The 23956-nt window shown below is 39.4% G+C and overlaps 1 protein-coding gene across 1 annotated transcript in view; it reads left to right on the top strand.

Moving 5' to 3' along the window:
* Phactr2 (phosphatase and actin regulator 2) overlaps window positions 1–23956 on the top strand; it is a 102602-nt gene that overhangs the window by 21535 nt on the left and 57111 nt on the right. The window contains exon 2 of the mRNA XM_013027006.1: window positions 10441–10608. Coding sequence (XP_012882460.1) covers window positions 10441–10608 — 168 coding nt within the window. The remainder of the gene's footprint in view (window positions 1–10440; window positions 10609–23956) is intronic.

The following is a 23956-nucleotide window of genomic DNA, read 5'->3' as shown; positions in this document are numbered from 1 at the left end:
CTTCTGGTTGTCTGATGGTTAATTGGAGATAAGAGTCTCATGGACTTTCCTGTCTGGCCTGGCTTCAAACCTCAGATCTCAGCCTCCTAAGTAGCTAGGATTACTGGTGTGGGCCACCACCAGTGCCGGGCCTGTTTTTCAATCTTGATCAGAATCATGGTCATTCATCTGGCCCAGTGTTCCTGCATGTTTGTCACTGTCATTGCCTCGATCACTTCCTGAAATTCTGCAGGAGAGATTCAGACTCTCCTCTTCCTTTCTCAGTGGAATTTGGGATCCATACAGAGTAGCTAGTTTGGCATCACAGCTGGCATTATTGTGTTGAGCTTCTCTTTTGCATCTTCAATCTTTCTCCCCCCATGAGTACCTTCTCCTCTACCTATAAACATGCTTGAGGGTCCTTCATACTTGGTGGATTTAAAACAAAAAGCAAACAAAATCTTTTCTTGTACTTGATCAGACTCAATGCCAAAAAGAGTTCAAGGTTCCTTATTGCGCAAAGCTCCCTTGCTTCTAATGTAATTGTTTCTCTGAAGTTTACCCCTGGCCCTCCACAGCTGCATTTATTTGGAAGACTCCACCAAACTCAACTCCAACTTCTTGCGAATGTGTCAGTAATGCTGTTCTGACTGTCTGTTGGACATCTTCCCTCGAATGTCCTGCCAACACCTGAAGTTCATGGTGTCTAAATACAAGTTTTAAGTCTTTTTCCCAAGTCTTCTCTTCTCTCGACATCCCACCACACCCAGTGGAGGACGGGGCCATGGAGTCCTCTGTGACTTCTCCGGGCAGTTCCTCCAATGTGTCTCCTTCCTCTGCAGTGTCCCTTGGAACCATCCATCATTTTCAGTCCGTTTCCACTGCTCCTCTCCAAGTCCAGATGCCTGGGTTATTCCAGTTACCTCTTCACTGAACTACAGGATATAAATCTAGTGCCTTGGGGACTGCACATGACTAGTTGACATAAATTCTCTTCTGAGCTCTGTCTCCCAGCATTTTATTTCCATATACCTGCAGATTTCATCTCTGAACAGAGGAGATGGGCCATGGTGCTGCGTGTGTCCACCATCGCTTCACAGACACCAGCTGTGGGGACTTCTTGTAGCTACCAAGAGACTGTTGGCTATACACACAATTTGCCTACATATAATCACATTAGGTGGAGGGTAGATTCTCTGGATTTGTATCCACTAATCTTTTGTTGAAGATCATGACCAAGATGATCTTAATAATTTAAATACTTCTGCCCTAGTTTTCTTCACCTTGTCTGAAGCAGAAGTTAGCACTTGAAAATTGTGTTATTTCACTGGATCTTATCTTACAATTTCCTTCTAAGACCTGCCAGTTTCTCCCCTAAAGATTGACTCAACTGCGCATGTTCAGCATAAACATGAAGGAGCATTATCCCAACAGATAAAGTTCTCTTCCCACTGTGAGTTACATGATTTTCTTATCCACAACGCCAGATTTTGGAATTGGTGTAGGAGATGCCTGGCATATAAAGGAAGTAAGGTAGATTGGTTCCGGCTGGTCCCTGTCTTAAGTTTTATCCCTTTAACAAATTTCTTGCTACTTCTCACCTCTGTAGAGACAATACTACGCTTGTACAAATAACAGTGATACTCAGAACTTCAAATGCTTTTGTGTTCCTTGAAATGGATTTTCCACTTGCAAAGGGGCCATTTTTCCTCCTCAGTCAGAATTTCTTTAATCCCCAAACATAAGTGACTGTATTTAATCTGCTGAATATCCTGTAGCAAGTCGAGGGTCTGTCGTTCACTGTTGTCAGTGATTCAGGATGTCACACAGCTGCACAAACATGTTCATACTGAGGCCTTTTGGCTACAAGTTTCAACTCTGGAATTTTCTGTCAGTGCTTATAGGCAGATGGAAGTCTTTAGTAGCTTTTCCCTTTTGGGGGTTCAAGAAGAAATTGCTGCCTCTGTTAGAAAAACAAGTTGAAAATGGATAGTATCGAACTTCTAAAATTATTATGGCCAGTAAGGATTCTGTACAGTGAAATGATTATCGTCAATACATAGTGAAGATACACTCTGCCTGAGGTCACCAGGACAACATGGCGATACTGGGCATTGTCTTATCCACCTCCTTGGATAAGCCCAAAAAAGGGTTAGAAGTTAATTAAACTTCTTTAGAGTTTATTTCTCACTTTCTCTTAAAATAGAAATCTACTCCCACTTCCAACCTTCCATTTGTGTTATACAAAGGACACTTTGGAGACAAACAACTGAACTTCAACCTCCTCCTATACAAAAGGGGACCACATGAAGAACTCCTACTTCTCACAATTGTGGTGGTAGTGGTGGTGGTGGTGGTGGTAAATGGATCAGTCTTCATAAAACACTAAGAACAGGTTTTAAGGTGATTGAGAAGAGTGTACATGCAGTACAAAGCAATGTGAAGAATCAGAGAATTGTTAAAGTTAAAAAGGTACCTAGAGATTATTTAACCTAGACTCCTAATTTTAAACTTGAAAAACTAGGGTGTTTGTTCAAGCTCACAGGGCTGGTGAAGTAGCAGATGGGTGTGGGAACCAGCTCTTCTTGGATTACAGTTCACTATCCCTGTTGGGTGATAAAAATTCAGAACACTAACCTAGATTTGTGGCCTGCCCTGATTGTGCAATGTCTGCTTTGCTTTCTATTTTACAGTCTTACTGATGTTTCCCAGCTACCAGAAGGCGCTTCTGCTTTACTGTGAGTTTAGCCATAATGTTCCAGTGAAGACAGCATGGTAGAGGGGAGGTAAAGCCTTGTCTTTGCCATCAGTTAACTGGCTGAAAAGCCACGTGACTTTCTTAGTTCTCAGTTTTCTCTTGTATAAGGTTTTGGTGTATATAGAATAGTGTGGAATTCCTATATTAAATGTAAACATAATTGTTGTTTCCATAATGGATCACAGTAGAACTGCACAGTGGAAATTGCATTGCTTAAAACTTGCTGAGTTCCCTAATACACAAAATTATATACATATATAAATATATATATATATGTCTATTTTTTTGTCACGGAGTTTGAACTCAGGGCTTGGATGCTGTCTCTGAGCTCTTTTGCTCAAGGCTAGTACTCTAACACTGTGAACAACAGCTCCACTTCTGGTTTTTAGGTGATTAATTAGAGATGAGAGTCTCACAGCCTTTCCTGCCAAGCTGGCTTTGAACCATGATCCTCAGATCTCAGCCTCTTGAGTAGCTAGGATCACAGGTGTGAGCCACTAGCACCCGGAAAAGCTGTCTCTTTGGATAGATAATACACTTCTTCTGTGTTGTTAATCTTTCTTGCGTGAATGTCTCATGTAGCTTGGATCTTGGTCTCTGATCCATCACCACTGTGTCATGTCTGCTTCCTGCACTTTACTGTAGCTCCTCCAGGCTCAATTGTTTCTGTTGTTGCCCTGCACCTTACAGGTATGTTTCTTTAAAAAATAAAATGGTAAAGCTATGTACCCTCCATGAAGAGAAGAGATGTGCATGCGATGCTTCCTTTTCTAGCATTTCAAGGTTTTGCTCACATGGCATGCTTTTTGTAGCTAGATAGCTGGGCTCTAAACATTCATGTGTTAAAATTAGGCTCCACAGGTGAACGTCCTGGACAGTATACAAAGAGGCCATGCTCTGGTATGATTCCACCAGCATAAAGAATGTGTGGGCGTAGTCATTGGTAAGGGGAGTCAAGAGGTTATTTGGGGGATTGAAAGGCAGAAGGTAGTATTGACTGGGAAGAAGCACAGGAAATACACACATAGGGTCTACCTTGGTGTGGGTGTGGATTACATGTACAAGATTATTGTGTGTCTGATATGGTATGTATCATACTTATATTATACCTCAAAACTATCTATATAACTTATTTTTTCTTGAAAATGTTCCGTAGTAGTAGGTGGTTATTGTTGCTGTTTTTTGTTGTTGTTGTTTTGATGTGTTTGAGACAGGGTCTCCCTGTGCAGCTCAGGCTGGCCTAGAACTCTCTCTGGAGTCCCAGGCTGCTGGCCTCAAGCACCAGAGGGCTGGGATGACAGTCATTTGCCACCACACCCAGTTTAATATTAATTTTAATGACAGTGGGAAATAATGATCTTATCCCAAATCCCTTTAGATAACTTTGTTGTTTGTTTCAAATTTGAGGAGAAATAAAAATTGGCAAATGGAGAGGTAAGTGCGAATAACAACAGCATAGGAGGTTAAACTCCCTTCCTGACACTGTCTTGCAGTCATGGTTTTTCTTTTTTGCATCTCATTATTTTTTAAAATATAATTTAACTTCTTGTTTATATTCTGTACTTTTACCCCTGGGGGTTAAAAAAAGGCAGTAGCTAGTAATTTTCAAAGTGTTTTATCCTTAATACTGATGATTATTTTTAAAGGGACCATCAACAGATGAAAAGTAAATTTCTTCTAGGCCAACGCAAACCTTTTCTAACTCTGAAATTCTGTTATTCTCAGATTTTTAAGTAATGTTATACATTTATATAAAGTTTAAACATGTTCCAATTCCTTGTTAAGCATTTCACATTTGACCACTTGACAGGTCCAAGGATAGAACTTTATAATTTGTTTCCATTTCTTCCATAAATATGTAACCATGTACCCATTGTGAGCAGAGCACTATGATAAGAGGAAAATTCTTCTTGGCATTACTTTAAAAGGCCAACCATATTTTATTTGTTCCTTCTTTAATTTCCACCTGGAAGGCTACTTGTCTTAATGTCCCTGGCTCACAGCTCTTTCCCTGGGACAGATTCCTGAGACACCCAGCCAGAGTTCATTGCTTCCTCTGGGGCTGATTCCATATTTGTTTTTGTCTCTGATCATCACCACTGTTCACATCTGCTTCCCCAGCTATATTGTGAGCTCCTTTAGGACAGTGATCCTGTCTGGTGTCTCTCTTATCTCCCTGGACCTCGTAGGTGCATAGCACCTAGTGGAAGCCAGCCTTTAGGATGGTGGATAGGAAGACCATTCATGAACTGAAGGTATGCTCAAGTGATTAGAGCACTTGTCTGGCTGGCAGGAGACCCTGGGTTCAATCCTCAGCACTTCAAAAACAAAAGCAAAAATGGACCATTTGTCCAGATATAGCTTCTATCTCAAGCTCCTCCCTTTACCTGATGATAACTTAATTAAATGTGACTTCTTATCCAAGCTTTTTCCTTGAATATGTTGTTTTCTCAGTAAATATTTCATTTTTATATAAACACACACTAAATATGTGTTACTGAGCTAGGTGCTGAATCACTATGAGTCTGTAATTTTTTTTTCAGTCTCAGAAATGGATGACACAGTATTTTTCCCAGGTCTGTTGTGAAAATTAGCATGACCTAGTATAGGTAAATTACCTTACCAAATACCCAAGAAATAAGAGCCATTATTGATTCTCCCATTAATACAGTGCTCAATAATTTGAGCTGTTAAGACCTTGACACTCAGGGTGGGCATTGCTCACCAGAGGGTTTTTTTTTTTTTTTTTACATAAGCACGAGTAAGGGAATGTCTGTCCTGCGTCTTCTCCCTCTTCTCCCTTCCCCATAGGTTTGGGAAAAATGAAGATGAGCTATGAAATCCATCCTCAACTGCTATGTAATACATTTGAATCCTTTAAATTGACTTGTGAGTCCCAAATAAAATGGTATCACTAACAGTACTGTTTCACAGTGATATAAAATGAAGGACATGGAATGTTACTATTCCTAGATTCGCCATTCTGTGTCAGCAGTACATGGCATGAATCTTTGCTTTGTGTGTGTGTGTGTGTGTGTGAGAGAGAGAGAGAGAGAGAGAAAGTGAGTGACCAAGCTGATGTGGGTCCACTGTCCTATCAAAAAATGTTGAATACCATTTAACTTTATTTGTGTGTATCACAGGTTAAAAAAACAAGATGAAATAGCAACAAGATGATCTGTAAGTGTTCTCTTAATGGTGAAATACTGAATGTATTAGGGAAGGAAAGTTTTTAGAGAGAAACATGCACAGTTTTGAAGCATGTTACTGACCAAATTTCCTTTAGGCAGAAATCTTGACTCTTAAGCATCCCCTCGGGTCTATTGGAGCAATACCCAGCTCCTGAAGATCTCCTAAATCTTCATGATTGTTTGCTGCCTTTCTGGCTGGTGACGTATTTTAAACTCTTTTAGAATAGCTTTAGACCTGCAGAAAAGACTGCAGAGAGGTGCTCCACACTCTCTACTAGCTTCTTGTGTTGCTAATGGCCTCTGATGCAGCACACTTGTTATACAAAGGGCACACGCATGGTATGTTTCTTCTAGCCATACTCCACTGTTTATTACCATCTGCTGGTTTCTCCCATCTCTTTCCCTTGCTCCAGGATTCCATTTAGAATGCCATTGTTACCTTTAGTCATGTCTCCCTAGATTCTTCTGCTTTTCTTATTATTATTACTACTACTAATAGATTTTTCTTTCATTGTTATTATTAATAATAATAGATTTTCCTTTCATAAGAAGCCCTGACACTCAGTCATCAGATCTCAAAGGGAAAAATATCTAAGCCTTTCATTTATTTTATATCATAATTATCATTTACTTATATCATTATTATTTATATCATAATCTTATGTCATTTATTATTTTGACTTTATGGTCACAGTTGCACAGAGCATGGCTAATTGATGAGATTCTGGTCCATTGAAAGATTGAGACCTCATGAGGCACTTGGGCCTCAGTCTATAATTCTAGCTACTCAGGAGACTGAGACCTGAGCAGGACAGTTTAAAGGGCATAACATTCTATCTTCAATTAACCAGAAAAAAGATGGATAGAAAAAGTGGAGGTGTGGCTCAAGTGGTAGAACACCAGCCTTGAGTGAAGAATTCAAGCAAGAGCGAAAGGTTCTGAGTTCAAGCAATTAAAATAAATGATAAATAAACAAACAAGTACAAATCACACCTGTATTGGTTACTTGAATTCTTACCAGTTGTTGGTATGGAGCAGTCCTTGTAGATATATAGGTTTATTTCAGTGGGAACATAGTGGGGTTAGTACTACTTATGGAAGAGTCAGTATCAGATTTATATCTCTGATCTACTCCACTAGATGCCTCTGCCTAGGTAACATCCAAGATCAGTAGAAAACTCTAGGGTAAGGGATGAGATGCAAACATTCTTACTTAGAAGAATCACTCAGAAGGATTTAAGAGTTGAACCCTAATTTCTTTTCAGTGTGAGACTTTCTTGGGTCTTTCAATGTGTAGTGATTTTCCACCAAACCTTGGATATCATTTTATGCCATGTGATGACACTGTAGGTCTTATGGAAGCTCACAGATCTTCTGATTTCATTGGCTTTGTCTGACACTTCTCAGTGAAGGGGCAGTCAGAGTCATCTGTCATTCTTGCAAGGAGATAAAATCCAGGCTGTCCACTGGCCCCCATTGGGATCCTTGGTACCACTGGGCAGGGGTGGGATATCTGGATCCCCACATGATCTCTGTTGACTCCATTGAAAGTTGCCTGGTTCCCAGTAATCAGTGGCCTCGATACCACTCCGGGATTGAGGAAAGGGAAGATACTTCATGACTTCTGGATTGGGTGAAATCCCAGACTCCCCACCTAGTCTCTGCTAACACAGAGAGAGGGATGGATGCTTCTTTGGTGGCGGACCAGCATTCAGGCCCCAGCTGGCTATTCTCACACTGCTCTGGTAGGGGTGTCAGGGTTTATTGTAGAGTTTCATGAAAGAAAATGTCTAGTTTCTCCACTCAGCTTTTGCTGACAGGAATGACCTCTGTTTTCTGTGGCCAGAATGGTGCAACTATTGTCTAAAAATGTTATGCCTTGTAAGCCGTCCCTTTCCTGTTCCTATGGCTGGGGATAGCAGGCTTTCCTTGGGACTCTCTTGGCCTGTGACTGGTGGTTTGTGGGTGGCTGGCTTCTTCAGTGTCAAGAAGAAAATCCAGGGATGTCCTTCCATGCTGTGTTGTTTCTTGAGTTCTGGGGCCTTGAGCTAGTCTGCCTTCTCTACACCTGACAGAGCCTTCTTACATGTCTTGCTTGGTTTTGTTTTTAATCTATAACACTCAGGATCTTTTAAAGCTGCGTTTCACTTCCTGAGAGCAGAAGTCTTTGCTTTTCAATTTGTGTCATTACTTGTTTCCCACCCATGCCAAATATTTTATTATTAATATTTTCAGAACTACAGAGAAGATGCTGGTGTGGTGGCGCATGCCTCTAATTCCAGCACTTGTCAAGCTGAGTTTAGGAGGATGTCAAGTTCAAGGCCACCCTGGGCTATATCACAAACCCTGTCCAAATCCACAGATAAAAAGGCAATTGACAGAATACAGAAAAGATAAAGGCATGCACCCCATGCCGTACCCATTTAACATTTTCCGTATTTTACTTCATTCCATCTAATCATCCACTTAGTATTGTTGTTTGGCAGTACTGAGTTTGAACTCCAGGCTTCCTTCACATTTGCTAGGCAAGAGTTCTACCACTTGAGCCACACTTCCAGCCCTTTTTGTACTATTTTTGTTTTTGTTTTCAATAGGGTCTTGTTTCCCCCCCCCCCAATCCAGCCTGTACCACAGCCCTTCTGTTTATGCTTTTTCCTTTGTAGCTGGGATGACAGGTTTACTACATGCACCAGCTTTTTCTGTTGAGATGGAGTTTCATGAACTTTCACCTGGGCTTTCCAGGAGCCATGAACCTCTCTATCTTAGCTTCCTTGTAAAGGGGATGACAAGGTCATACTATCAGGACCATCTACAGAATTCAGTGGCAAACTAGTGAACTCTTTGTCTAGACTAGCCAAAAACTGTAATCTTCCTGATCAGTTTCTCCCTGGCTTTGTGCTTGCCCTATGATTTTTTTTTCTTTTTTCTTTTCTTTTTTCCAGTCCTGAGACTTGAACTCAAGGCCTAGGCACTGAGCTTCTTTTGCTCAAGGCTAGCACTCTACTGCTAGAGCCACAGCGCCACTTCCTTTCTGATCAATTTCTGACTCCCAAGAAGCTAGGCATGAGCCACTGGTACCCACTGTATTATAATTGAGGGGGTTCAATATAATTCTAAATACTCCATCCAGCATTATGGTTTTCTCAGGCAAATACTCCATGGAATGAAATGCACAAACTCATAAATACTATTTGATCAGTTGTGCCCAATGCAGCCACTATTGAGATCAATTCCATCGCCCCCAGCATTCCCTCAGGCCCCTTCCTAATTAATTCCTACCTCTTTCTCATTCCAAAATAAAGCTACTGCTCTGCTCTGATTTTCTTTTCTTGATCTTTTTTTTGCCATAAATTCATTTCACCTATTTTTAAACTTTACATAAATAGAACCACATAGTGTGTACTTTTCTTTTCTACATGGTCTTATAATTTAGCGCATTTTTAAGACATATTCACGTTGTTGAGTTTGTTGTTTTTTGCATCATCAGTTTTGTGCAAAGATTTTTTTTTAGTAACACAAATAAAAATAAGCAAGTCTACTCTATCTTCCTGGAAATGGAAACTCTTATTCTTAATTTTGGGGTTTTTCCCCCTCAGCATTTTATTTAGAAAAACACAGAGAAGATAAAAATCAATTTGCCCCCCTAAACACATATGCATAACACCTAGAGCCAACACTCACATTATGCTGTTTTTACCTTATTGGATATATGTCCTTCTGCTCATTTAAAAAATTGCTAGATGCTATTTTATTGAACAAATAATACTATAGTTCATCCATTGTAGGCCACTTCTAGCTCTTTCCTAGTGAAATTTGGGAATTAGAGTAGTATAAGTAATCTCTATCTCTCATCTGCCTTGAACTTCATGCAAGGCAACTTAGGATTTTGTGCCTTCTGATGTAGAAAATGTTTGAAGAGTACAGAGACATCTCACTTGTGGCTTTCCACAAGTGAGTTTTGCACATATTTCTTTTGCTAATGATATGTTTCTTTGAAGATGAAAATTTTCTTATTTTGTAGCAGAAAGAAAAGATAGATTCAGCATCCTATAAAATTTAGCTTCCTGGCACCAAATTTTGTTTGTGAAAGAGAAAGGCTGGTTTTAGCCACACCATAACTGTGACATTCATTGCTGTGAATGCCAAACTAGTCTCCAGAGGAACTTCCTATTTCAGGGATGCTTAGAATACTCTATTCTTGCAAAATATTGATGTAATTGTGGCTCATGGGTTCAGCTGTGTTTCACAGATATTTATTTGTCTGGCTGCACCTATTATGCAAGTCTCTTTTCTATTTCCTCCAAGTGATGACCTAAGGGGACGATAATTTCTGATTGACTGACTTACTGATTGATACCTAGGGAGTCCTACCAGCTGCACAGTGGACAAAATAAACTTTATGTGGGATTCCAGTTAGTGTGGGCATGCTTACTAAGAGTACAAGAAATGATAAGTGATGTAGATTCAGGCTTTTATTTCATCCCATCTCTGACTTGATTTTTCTTCATACAGTTGACGGACTGGACAAAGCTTCCATAGCAAACTCGGATGGCCCCCCGGCAGGTTCGCAGACACCTCCCTTCAAGCGAAAGGGGAAGCTCTCCACCATTGGAAAAATCTTCAAGCCTTGGAAATGGAGGAAAAAGAAGACGAGTGACAAGTTTAGGGAAACCTCAGCAGGTACGAGTGGCCTAATTATTACAGGAGAGGATTAATTATTAAATTATTCAACAGGTAGAAAATTATATTTTGCTTTTTTTCAGAAAAAAGTAATGTGAATATGAAATGATTTCATTGAAGGATAAAACAACTTAAGGTTTCTGATTTTAATTTATCCTTGTTTCAAAATATATTTGTAAAGTCTTATAAAAACTGATATGTGGGTAAGAGGAGGTAGAAAACTAGAAGTGCAGTGTTTTTTATCATCATTGTGTGACTAGCATATACTTACATGTGCACACACACGTAGAGTTGCATATCTGTCTGCCTAGGTCTCGTATCATTTACTTATTTGTTAATGAAAACATTTTATAAAGAATATTTTGGGTGTGTTTGTTCCACAGAGGAGACTGAAATGTTGTATGAGAAAAGGCGTTGTGCTATTTGTGGTTTAATTTTAGGTTTTGTTTTCATCCTGTCTTTCAGACAAATAAGTGGGCACTGTCCCCATGGGTGGGCATGGTTTTCATTATTAATTTAACTTGTATTTATTAGGGTTTTAAGAATTGCGTTGTTTAGTGTCATTCATATAAACTCACAGAAGAAATTGGCTTTGAATCTCAGACCAGCATTACACCCAATTTAAACAAGAGCCAGGTGTTCAAGGTAAGAAGGTGGTTAGGTGTTTATATAAGTTCAGTGTTCTCCACGATTACTATCCAAGAGAGTTCCTTCAGCAAAATTCCTCATTGCACCATAGTCGAACAACATCAGAGAATGTACATGGTCACAGAGCATAGCTTATTGTTCTGTGCTAAGAAAGGCCTTTGTACTTGTGACATACATTAGAAGGCTACACAATAGGGACATTGAAACTCCTTGGGGAAAATTGGGTCCCATACATTTGCAGTTATATAATTTTCTTGAGTTTTTACTATGTAACAGGAAATAATGATGCCTGAGCTGTTTCAGAATTACCCTGAAGGGGGATCTGGGTGGGTAAGAATATAGGAGAATATAGGCTAGGAATTTGGGGATGATTGGGCCTACATTATTCTCATCTTTCTATGGGTAGGTATTAGAAAAATATCCGTAATAAAAATGGGAAAAGAAAAGGCTTGACTGAAGAGAAAATGATGATAGGTTGGTTATTGGTGCCTCTCAAGTGCCTTCTGTGTTAGATGGTGGTGGAACTGGTGGACTGGGTGCTGTGCACTGAGGTCACACGTGAGGTTAGTGTTTGTGCCACGAGCTCATCCAATGTCCTTGCGTCATTCACATTCAGCTTCTGGGCCATGGATTTCTCATTTCCAACATCAGGAAGTTGAATGATTAGAATTCTAACCTACTTTAGTTCCAGATTCTGTTGTTGGTTCTCAGGGAGATCGTTGACTCTTTCCAGTCCTTGGCTGAGCATCTGTTACCTGTTCTTCAGATAGAACCACCTCAGCCTTCTTTAGTAGCTGGATCTCACATTTTTCTGTATTGGGAGAATCTGGCTTGTCAAGTTATTTTGGTTACCAAAGATGGGAATGGGCTCTGGGCTCTAGCATTAAGAAACAAAAAATGGAGAAAGGAAGGGAATCCTCTTCATCTTTCTTACTTTGCACCTGAATCTAGGCTTCAAACATTTTCTCTCCTTAAAAAAGACAGCTCAAAGAACCCCCGCTTCCTCCTTCCTGTTACTTCTTTTTTTTTAATTAGTTATAATGAATTGACAAAATATTTGTGAATTTATCTTAATACTTTAATGAATGAAGCTCAAAGCAGAGACATTTTGTATACATTAACTGTGCAAAGGGGGTTTCTTTGATGGTATAATTTTTATTCACTTTGAAGGAAGATAACATGTAGTAACTGATGCATTTGGAAATCACCATGAAAAAGATATAGTCATAAAAAAGATATCTTCTTTTGAAAATGATCTCACAGAATGAAATTGAGCAGTTCAGATATGGCAGTCTATGAAGCAAGCTTTAGGCAAGACCCACACCGTTCGGGTATGACAGAGGGGGTTTTCTTCCACATTTATTCCTCTCTAGCCTTCTGGCTTGATACTCACATGGACATGACTCTTAATGTATCCTACTATGCAGTGATTGATATTGTACCACTTTTCCTGGTCTCCAGAGTTTCTGTTGCAGTAAGTGTTAGTGGCTAGTAGTTAGGACACCACACTAATTTATATTATTAATACCAATGCAATAATGTATTCACTGTTGTGGTGGCAGGCAAAAAGAGCTCCATTCTTGACCTGTTCTGGTTTTCCTTGAGTCAGCGATATTTTGGAATTCTCCTCCTAATCCCTGAGATCTCTTGTCCTTTAAGGCAAACTGGGTTTGAATCCTGACTTCCAGTTGGTTCTTTGGTCTTGTTTTAAGGCAAAAAGTTACCTATATCTCTGCCATTGTCTGTCCCTTTGGTTGTAAGGTAAAGGAGTAGTCCTCTTTTCTGTCTGTAGTCATGTGTCACCTAATGATGGGACACATTGTGAGAAATGGATCTTGGGCTAGCTCATTGTTATCTGAACATTGTGGAATGCCCTTTCACAAACTAAGATGGCTACCATGTGCCATGATTACTGCTTTGCACATGCTATTCATGTCCTGAGCAGTAGAGCTCTTGGTCAGTCTCACCTAAGCTAAGGTTCTATCCTTTTCTAGCTCTAGAACTTAAAATGTCATTTACATCTTGTTTTTTTCTCCATTTTTATTTACCTTTTAATTATCTTTAAGTAGTTGTGCAAAGGATCTGCCATCCAACAAGCAGTTTATGAATACAAGGCATCTTGATGGATGTCACCCCTTTTAACATTCTCACCCATCCCTCCCCTACCCACCCCTTCTCTTACTTTCTTAATTCAGTAATGTATACATTGAATGCCCTTATCCTCTTCATTCATCTTTCCTTCTCCCCTTGGCCTCAAACTACCTCTTGTGAGTATGCATTTCCTGGTGCTTATTTTGTTACACTTGGACTTTGTCTTTGTAAGGAATTACACTTATTTGAGTTCTCTCTTGAATCTACAGTATTTCAATTAATACATTTGTAACCACTTGCTTATTACCCATGATAGAAACCGTGCAACTTCTGTTTCTCTGGGCTGGACTTCAGTTAATATAATTTTTTCCAAGTCTTTCCATTTCTTCACAAATGGTACAACATCATTCTTTCTAATAGATGAGAAAAAATCCATTGTGTATATATACTGTGTTTTCTTGAACCATTCGTCCACTGAGGGACATGTGAACTGACTTAGTATACTTGTTTTGACCTGTTCTGTGTTCAAGCAAAAGTGAGAGTACTTCCTCTAGCTCTTTAAAAGTGCTTGTAGCCGGGCGCTGGTGGCTCATGCCTGTAATCCTAGCTACTCAGGAGGCTGAGATCTGAGGATCGCGGTTCAAAGCTAGCCCGGGCAGGAGAGACCCTGAGACTCCTATCTCCAGTAAACCACCAGAAAACCGGAAGTGGCGCTGTAGCTCAAGTGGTAGAGCGCTCGCCTTGAGCTGAAGAGCTGAGGGACAGCGCCCAGGCCCAGAGTTCAAGCCCCACGACTGACAAAAAAAAAAAAAAGTGCTTGTATCTTCTCCAAACTAAGCATTCATGTAGACACCTTATCTAATCAGTTTTTCCTATGGCATCTGTGTAGTCTGTTATCATCCAGATGAAACATCTTGCCATCTAGCCTTTGTCTGCTGCTTCCACTTTTCCCTATACTCCAGCTCTCTCTCCCACTGCAGCTGTCTATGCCTCTAGCATCCACAGGGGTCGCTGCAGACATCCTTGTTATTAAGCTCAATGTCATTGCATTATTTACATCCATTTAAGCTTCCTCAGCATTTGTCATCAGTAAGTAGTTCTTCCCTGGTGTATGAAAGCTATTATTACCTTGGTTGCCTTCTTTCTTTCTGACTTTGGCCGCCTCTTCTCATCCTCTTCTTATCCCTCTGACTCCCTTAATGGGAGTTTGCTACATATCTTAGACATCCTCTTTCATTTCAGTCTGCCCTTCCTCTTCATAAGCGCATCCTAACCTGATCCAGGCTCTTGCCAATGCCTAGACGTCTACCCAAACATCTGCTGGTATCGATGACTGAGGCCGGCATGTTATCTCAAACACATTCCTAGGGCACTGCAAAATGTGATGTGTGCCAGTCACTGCTCTGTGTTCTGCAGTACATAAAAAGCAAGGTGCCTGCTCTCCAGGAGCTTTCCTGCTAGTCAGTTAGGACATTGCTAAATACCATGAACAGACACGGGGAAGAGAGTGTTCAAAGGTACTGTGTATAAGTACATGCCAGCCAAACTGCTAAGCTGAGCTCAGTCTGCTGTTGTAAATGTGGCTGTGTTTGGCATCTGGACTTATTATCAAGGGGTTCTTTGACTCCTCCTTGTCTGTCATCGCCTTTCTGTGAGTACAAGCTCTTTCACCTCAGCCTGTTCTCTGAATCTATTGCCCCGCCCCTGTGAGTCCACATGAATGATGACAATGTGCCTCTTCTGCTATCTGTAGATATTTATTTGTGCTAGCTAGAGAAGGCTAGGAAAGGCTGGGTTCTGGTAGTAGTCCTGTCTGTGAGGCTTACATTGTCTGGTTGGTGAGGTGGTAAGGAGGTTTAGGATGGTACTAAGCTATCAGGAACCTCAGAGTGACCATGATAATAACTTTCTCAGTCTTAGGCAACTAGAGCAAGAAAATGGCAGAGCATCTAGATGACTGATATTAGGAAAGCTAAAGAGAACTTGGAATTCCGGTGCTTTGGACTAGAGTTACAGTATTCGTCTACCATGGTTGGGGATCTACTATGACCCTATCCTTTTGGGGGAAGGTGGGAAACAGACATGGTAACTAGACCAGGACTTGGGAGAGAAATTCCCAAGGTTAAAATGAACTATAAGAAATGGATTTAGAGTTGGGCACCAATGGCTCACACCTGGGCTCTTTGTTACTCAGCAGACTGAGATCTGAGGATCATAGTTGGAAGCCAGCTCAGGCAAGAAAAGTCTGTGAGACTCTTATCTCCCATTAATCACAGAAGAAAAAAAACATAAATGGCTCTGTGGCTCAAGTGGTTGAGTGATAGCCTTGAGCAAAAGGAGCTCAGGGGACAGCACCTAGGCCCAGAAGTTCAAGCCCCAGGACCAGCAGAAAAAAAAAGGATTTAGGGAAGGAATCTCTTCAGATGTCAAACCCACAATGCTGGAGTTATTATGCCAGAATAGCAAAGCCCAAGAACTCTGAAAAAGAACCACAGAGACAGGAGGGCTTGCTGTAGTCAGTAGCAGCACAGATGGGTGGATCTGGGAAAACAGGTGGGCAAGCTACTCAAGGCTTGCTGCTGCCTTCCTGATTGTTCTGATACTTACAGGAGGAAAGTTCTTTGGCTGGAAGTTTCTCCTTGTCACTTCTTGTCCAAACGTGACTGACCCCATACTGTTTCCTGAATGAATTCCAGAGTCCTTAGCTCTTCTTAGTTTAACCTATACTAACCTTTCCTGCTTTAATCTTTTTTTAATAGTCTACATACTTTGGACTTCAGTCATTCCGGGTCACCTGTGGAGCATGCTGCAAGCTTCCTTGCCACCGGGCCTTTCTTCCTTTTCTTCCCTGTGCCTCTGAGCTCCTTCCTTCAATTGCTACACCTGTGGAAATGCTACCACTCATCCAAGAGCCACCAACATATCTCTTCCTTCCATAAGATATTCTTGACCTGAATTGTGTGTATCAGTTGAGTAGGAGTCTCCCCTTATTTGTCTCTACTCCTCTTAGACAGTATGTCTAACAGGAAGACTTGAATATGTTCAGTCTGCTCTATCTGTAGGTTTTATATCTATGGAGTCACCCAACCATAGACCAAATATATTTGGGAAAAAGAGTTGTGCTTGTGCAGAACAGGTACAGACTATTTGTTCTTGTCATTATTCGCTAAGCAATACAGTATTACAACTATGTACATAGCACTTACCTTATACCAAGTACCAAAAGTGATCTAGAAATGATGTATGCAGGAGGATGTTTGTAGGTTATATGCAAGCACTCTGCCACTTAATGGAAGAGACTTGAGCATCCATGGATCTGGGTGTCTATGGTGGGGTGGTTAGCAAGAGATGATGAGGATTGTTTTCTTACTTTTCTCATTTGTGTTTCTGTCTCATGGTCTCTGAAGTGTTGGAAGACAGAGATAATCTCCTTTATCTTCTTTACACTTCACATTTGTACATTTAGAATAACTCTGCTTGGTATAGGCTGAAAAACCTGTGTTGGTTTATTTATTGACTATCCTCTGAGTACTTTAGGACTTTATTAAATAAACTGAAGATTAAAACAAATCATAATGGGAAAGCAAAAGACAACAAATTAAAATACTTAACCAAAACCTTCACAGTTTCTCTTCATGTATACCTGTAAAGAAGCTGATAATTAGCAGAAATTGCCCTTTCCTGGCTTTTGCCCCTATTTAAAAGTAAGTTATACTTCTAAATTAAGAAAATCAAGGCATTCTATCTTTATTCACCTTGTGGGTTTATTTGTGTTGCAAGTAATGGCAAAGGAATGCCTTTATAGAATTTAGGATAATGTTGCTGTAACTTCAGCACTTCAGGAATCAAACTTAATTTGTAGGGAATCATTTGGGAACTAATTTACAGAAGGTACTCTACATTCCTTAATGAAAATACTAGCTCATATTTTTGCTGAATACTATTATATACCACATTCTTCTCCAAGAAGTTTATTTATATTGACTCATTAAATCATCAAACAACCTCATGAAGTTCAAATGCTACTGTGGTCCAGTTTTACCAGTGAGGAGACTGGGCTCAGGGAATCTAGCTGACTTGCCCAAGGGAGCATAATAGGAGGCAAAGATAGCACTTGACCAAACAATAAGGTCTGATATAGCCAGTACTTTGGACCATTGCACTGTGCTGCAGCTCTAAAGGACAACTTTCCTGCCTGATTGGTAAGGATTAGCTCTTAAAAGGTGAGACTAATATATGGATTTGCTTCAGACTCTGGTTTTTTACTGTAAAATAGATCTGGTCTGGATTGTTATTTTGGTTCTGCTTGAATGGCCTGGTTTCAGCATTGCACATGTAGAAAAAAAATATTGGCAAGGAACAAAATTATGTTTGGTCCTAGTAAATCTTAATGTTCTCTGTAACCATGGAAGCATAATGTTGATACTTGGGATTATTTTCCATATCTACAAACTAGGGCAAAGGTAAAGGGTTTGTCCAAGGTGATGTGTGTTAAGGCCTGTTTTGGAGTACATTAATAAGTGACAACATTTTGATTTTCACCTATTTTATCCTAATAAGAAGGTGGAAGTGTTTTTAATGTATCGTTCACTCTCACATTGTGTTGGAGAAAGAAGAGAATCTCTCCCTTTTCGCAGTTTACTGTAGCAGAGAAAAGTCATAGAACAGGCCTGGGCCACACATCACTTCCTATCTACTCCTAAGAGGGCTCCAAGCTTCCACCTTAGACAGTGTTCACTTGCCCTCCCAAGGGATATTTTTAAAATATTTTTGTTATTGTTAAGTAGTTGCACAAAGGAGTTGCCACTCAACAAAGCGATTTACGAATATACTGCATCTTGATCAGTGTCACCTCTTTCCATCTTCTCACCCACCCCTCCCCACCCACCCTTTTCCTCACTCTTCTTAATTGTAAGATATGTATTGAATTTGTTTGCCATTTAGCAAAGTTATTTTTGTATACAATTCACCTTGATTGCTTCATTCCTTCAACATTGCCACCTCCCTTTGACCCACCTCTTCCCTTATTTTTTTTTATTTTTGTTATATACAGTGAGTTCTTGTCTGCATGCTTTCCCCTTCCCTCTCCCCACCTTCCCAGTCTTCTACACCAGGTGGTGTGAAAGCAGTTACTAATGAGTTAACTGAAGTATAACAGACTCCATGGAGAGCTCAAATAGTTTAACTCTTTAGAAAGACTAAACCAAAGCTTAGCAGAATAAGTTCCAGGAAATGGGTCCTTTGCAAAGTGAGGGGATGGGTGGTGGGGAGAGGTGGGGGTTTGGGGGCTGGCAGTGGGAGACCAAGGGGAGAGGAGTAGACTCCCAAGGACTTTTTGTTTCATTCTACTCTATGCCAGACACTGTGAAGGGTTTTTCATGGCACAAAAGAGAGTTGACTTCCTCCTCTCTTGGAACTTACATTCTAAAGGTAGGAGGCAGAAGATAATCCCAAATAAATGAGCAGAATATTGGAAAGTGAGAAAAGAAAAAAAAATACAGTAGATACTTGGAAGAGGGAATCCCAAGGACAGAGGGAGTTTAAAGTTTAACAGTGGATAGTCAAGGTGATTGTAACATTTAAGCAAAGAGGGGAAAGAGGAAAAGGAAAGACCGCCAAAAAATCCTATGACATAATCACATGCATTTGAGATAGCATAACTTCATCCTGTCAATAATTAGGTTAATACATTGCAATTCTAGTCCTTTATAAACTTTATTCTGTCCCATATTGTCATGGTGAAAATGCCTTATGATTATTAATCTTGATGTCTGTGGTCTGCACTGGGCTCCTTAATCATGTGATTTCACTTTCTCCGACTCCACAAAGAGAGGAGCAGGAAACAGAGAAAGAGCTTTAGCTAGGTAACATAAACATGTTGTTATACCTTCTGTCTGTATGTCATATTACAGCCAAGTATCAGATTCTGACCAGGCATCCAATCGAAATGTCAAAAAGCCAGGCTGCTGAGTTTAGAACCCTTTCTATCAGGACCAGTCCAACTCAGAAAGTTCCCAAGTTAAATGATACAAACTTGCCTTTGCCTGCAAAGAATCCCTCCTTTGACACTGAGGGCAACTCCAATGTTGCCCTGACATCACTCCAAAGCCTGGTGTATTCCTGTACTAGTTTATAAAATTTTAACCCATATTAGACACAAAATCTGAGACTTGCCAAATACTCTTGCCAAAAATACAGCAGAACCCTATTATGGCTGCAGTAAAATAGTTTCTGACCTTTTTTCTGATGTTGAGACTCTTAAAGTTATCAAGAGCTTCACTAGTCACCAGCTTCTGTTTCTAGGGCAGAAAGCAACCCAACACACAGACACGCCAGTAACCCTGACACATCCAGACCTTGGGCTGCTTTCTGAACTGCTTCTCATCATTGAGGAAGTAGGATTTGTTTTACACTTTTTTGTATTGGCCTTAAACTATTGGTCTTCAATTTTGCTGCCTCGAGTGTGTGTGTGGGGGGTACATACATGTGCTCATGCATGCACAAGTGCATCTATATACATATACATATGTATTTGAATATATGTGTGCGCATACATGCGTAGATGTAGAACCATATACTATATGATGCTTCAGCCAACCTTGAACCATGTGTATGGTGATGGCCTCATAAGATTATATCACCTAGGGATGTCATAGCCGTCCTAGTTTGTGTAAGTGCATCTTCAACACACAGTAGTAAACACTTTTCTCAGAATGTACCCTATCATTAAATGATGCCTGATTGTGTTATTAGATAGATGATGATCGATTTATCCATAGACAGACAGACAGGCAGGCAGGCAGGCAGACAGGCAGGCAGACAGGCAGGCAGGCAGGCAAGCAGGCAGGCAGACAGACAGACAGGCAGACAGACAGACAGACAGACAGATAGATAGATGGCTATAGAGGCAGACAGATACTGCTCTCACCTATCTCTTTTCAAGTTGTCGATGTGCTGTCCCACTCAATCTTAGCGAGTTACTTCTTGTGTTGACATCACAAATCTTTTGTTACTCTTCTCATGTGTGGGGAAAAAAACCAACAACAACCTCTGAGCCTGGACATATTATGCCCCAAATTCCTAGATGCTCTTCTCTCTAGAAGCATTTGAGGTCTCTAACATGCCATTTTCTGTTTGGGCCACTGTCTTCATGAAATCTGCTATTATATTGTGAGTTCGTTGTTTTTAAAAAAAAAATTTTATCGTCAAGGTGATGTACATAGGGGTTATAGTTACATACAGAAGGTAATGTACAGAGGGATTATAGTTACATACAGAAGGTAGTGAGTACATTTCTTGTCAAACTTGTTGCCCCCTCCCTCATTTTTCTTCCCCTATCCTTCTCCCCAACCCCCCAAGTTGTACAGATCATTTCCAACGTATTGTGCATATCACTGTTGCATTGGTTTGCCTTTGTCCTTTGTCTCATCCCTTTGTTGTTCCTCTTCCCTTCTCTAATTCGGATAAGAGCTGGGTGTTTTTCCTCCTCCTTAATTCAACTTTAAGTTCTCTTCAGGAGGCCAATTCAGTAAGGGTCCTCCCAGCTTCTTATTTTCATTTTTATGTGGTAGACCTTGTGTCTTCTGGTTAGCGTTAATATTATTGTTTTCTGTGGTCCAGGAAGACGCAACCTTGTCTTCAACATCATCAGTTTGAACAGCTTTTTTTTTTTCACTTTCTTTACCCACTCTTTATGTCATCACCTTCAGCCAGAGAGACGAAAACCACCTCTAATTCCTTCCTCTCTCTTAGCAAGCCTTCTGATGAGCTGAGCCATCCAGATTACTTCTGAGGGCAATACTAACTCCCCACGATGAATATCAGTAGAGGAGTTGAGGAGCCGTCCTGCTTTATAGCCTGAGATGCATCTTATGTGGAGATCCTTTCTTCTTATGAACCCAGAAGCATGTATGGCTGACAACTCTGGCTAATCCGTGAACACCCTGGCTGTCCTGCTGGCTTTTCCTTGGCCTCCCCTCCCCTGCATACACACAGCACTGAGTACTTGTCATGAGCCTGTGCTGCTCTAGATACCAACGATGCAGTGGTTAGCAAAGGGAATCCTGACTCACTTTTACAAATGCATTTCTAGTATTCCATTCCATTTGTTGAAAAAGCTGTTCCTTTTCTATTAACTTGCTTTCCCACAATTTCAGAAATCAGTAAGCATAGTTTTCTTCCTTATATTCTCTTTAGTAAAGGTCAGGTCAAGTTCCCTGGCCATTTTTTATTGGGTAGTTTGTTTTAAGAGTACTGTATGTTTTCTAGGTACCATGCTGTTGTTGGATGCTGTTTGGAGACATTTCCTGTCAATCTGTAACTTGTCTTTTCATTCCTGAATATGCTTTTTGTAATAGAAATTCTTACTTTTGATGATGTACAGTTTTTTTTTTTTTTTTTTTGTCTCTTTGTTTTTTTTTTTTTTTTTGTTTTATGTACTTCCTTGCGCGTTTGTTTGTTGGACTGTTTCTTTCCTTGATTTGTTTTTTTTTGTTTGTTTGTCATTAATTGGTTGGCTATGTGTGTTTTGTTTCTTTCTTGATTCTTTTTTGTTTCCTTTATGTGTGTGTTTCTTCCTTCAATACCTTCCTTTCTTTCTTGCTTTCTGTTTGTTTGTTTCTGTCTGGTAGTTTGTTTTTTTTTTTTGTTTTTTTTTCTTTTTTTTCTGTTTGTTTTAGCTTGCTTTCTTTCTTTTCTTTTTTATTTAGGTAGTGAGTTTGTTTGTTTTTTTTCTCAATTCATTCTTGGTTTTTTTTTGGTCTTATTTTTATTCTGTCTTGCCTTTTGTTTGGATTTTGTTTGTTTCTTTTTTTTGTTTTTCTTTTTTATCTATTAGGTGGGTTTCTTTTTTTTTTATTTCTCTTTCTTTTTCTTGCCTTTTTTTTTTTTTTTTGAGTACTTTTTATTTTGTTTCTGCGTGTTTGTTTTTTTTCTTTTTTTTTTATTTGTTGGTGGTTTCTTTCTGTGTATGCATACGTCTGTCTATATATATATGTTTTCTTTTGTCTGTTTCTTTCTATTCATTGTTTGTTTGTTTATATAGGTTTGCTTCCTTTTTGTTTTCTTTCTCTATTTGGTTGTGTTTGGTCTCTTTAGTGTTGCTTCGTCTTTTTTTTTTGGTTGGTTATTTCTTTCGTTAGTGGGTATGGTTTTTTTTTTTCTTTTCTTTTTTTTCTGACTGCTTTTTTTTCTTTTTTTTCTTTCTTTCTTTCGCTGGATTTTCTTTTCCTTTGGTTGGTATGGGTGGTAGTTACTGGGGTGGGTGTGCCTTGGTTGTTTCTTTCCTTGGGGGGCATTCATTCATGGTTGTTGTTGCTTGCGCTTTTTTTTATGTTTGTTTTCTCTGTCTGGCTGACTTTTTTTTTTTTCTTTTTTGTTTCTTGTGTTTTTTATGGATAGATGGTTGCTTTCTTTCTTGCCTTTTTTTTGTGTATTGATTTGTTTGTTTATGTTTTCTTTTTTCTTTTGCCTTCTCTTTATTTATTGATTGTTGTTGGTTTTTTTTTTTTTTTTTACTTTTTTTTTCTTTGTGGGTAGCTTCCGTTTGTTTTTTGTTTCTTTTTTTTTTTTGTTTTTTGTTGGGTTTTTTTTTTGGTGGTTTTTTTTTTTTTTTGTTTTTGGTTGTTGTTGTTTGTCTGTTTTGTTTTTTGTTTGCTTGCTTTTTTTTTTTTTTTTTTTTTTTGTACTACTCTGGTTTTGGTAATGTTTAGTTTTGGTCACTGACCTCATAAAATGAGCTGGGAACATTTCCTCTTCTATTCCTGGAAAGAATTGTGAAAGATTGAGGTTATTGGTTTTTCGTATGTTTGGTAGAATTCATCAGTGATGTGGAGGAGGGACTGGGAGTTACAGATTTGATTTTTAACAGCTATAGGGTAATTTCCTATTATCTCGTGTGGGTTTTCATGGACACTGGTGCTTTGGAATGGAAAGCAAAGCAACTATGTCTACCTCATCGCCTTCAATAAGGTACATGTTCAAAAGCGACCGACCTTCTCATCTTCTGATTCTCTGCAGACTCCTCCAGCAGCCTTGTTGAGATGTCAGTCATATACCAGGGAGTTTCCTTATTTTTTTTAAAAAAACTTCTTATTGTGATTGTAAAGGTGATACATATAGAAGGATTACAGTTATGTAAGTCAGGTAAAGACTACATTTCTTTTTGGACAGTGGTTTTTTAATAATATGCACAAGCTATGCAACTATCATAATTATTCTTAAACATTTTCATTACCTTAAAAAAGGAATCTCAGACCATTACCAATTCTCACTCCCCCCTCACAAGCTTATCAGGTCTACTTTCTGTTTTATAGATTGGCCCTTTCAAGATATTTTTGTATAAATGAAATTAAACAATAAATATGGGGGGCTTTGTTTGTACTAACTTATTTCACTTAGCCTACTGCTATCAAACTTCATCCAAGTAGAAACATGTATCTGTTTTTGATTTTTTTTCCTATTGCTGAATAATATCCCAGTGTATGAATACACCACATTGTGTTTATCAGTTCATTGGTTGATGGACCTTGGGTTATTTTTGCTTTGTGCTACTTGAATAATGATGTGATAAGAATTTTTATATGAGTGATTGTGGGTCATATGCTTTCGT

The sequence above is a fragment of the Dipodomys ordii genome, unplaced genomic scaffold, assembly GCF_000151885.1.
Source record: "Dipodomys ordii isolate 6190 unplaced genomic scaffold, Dord_2.0 Scaffold98, whole genome shotgun sequence".
Classification (NCBI taxonomy): domain Eukaryota; kingdom Metazoa; phylum Chordata; class Mammalia; order Rodentia; family Heteromyidae; genus Dipodomys; species Dipodomys ordii.
Note: the sequence above shows the minus strand (reverse complement) of the source record. Positions and strands in the feature narration are given on the sequence as shown.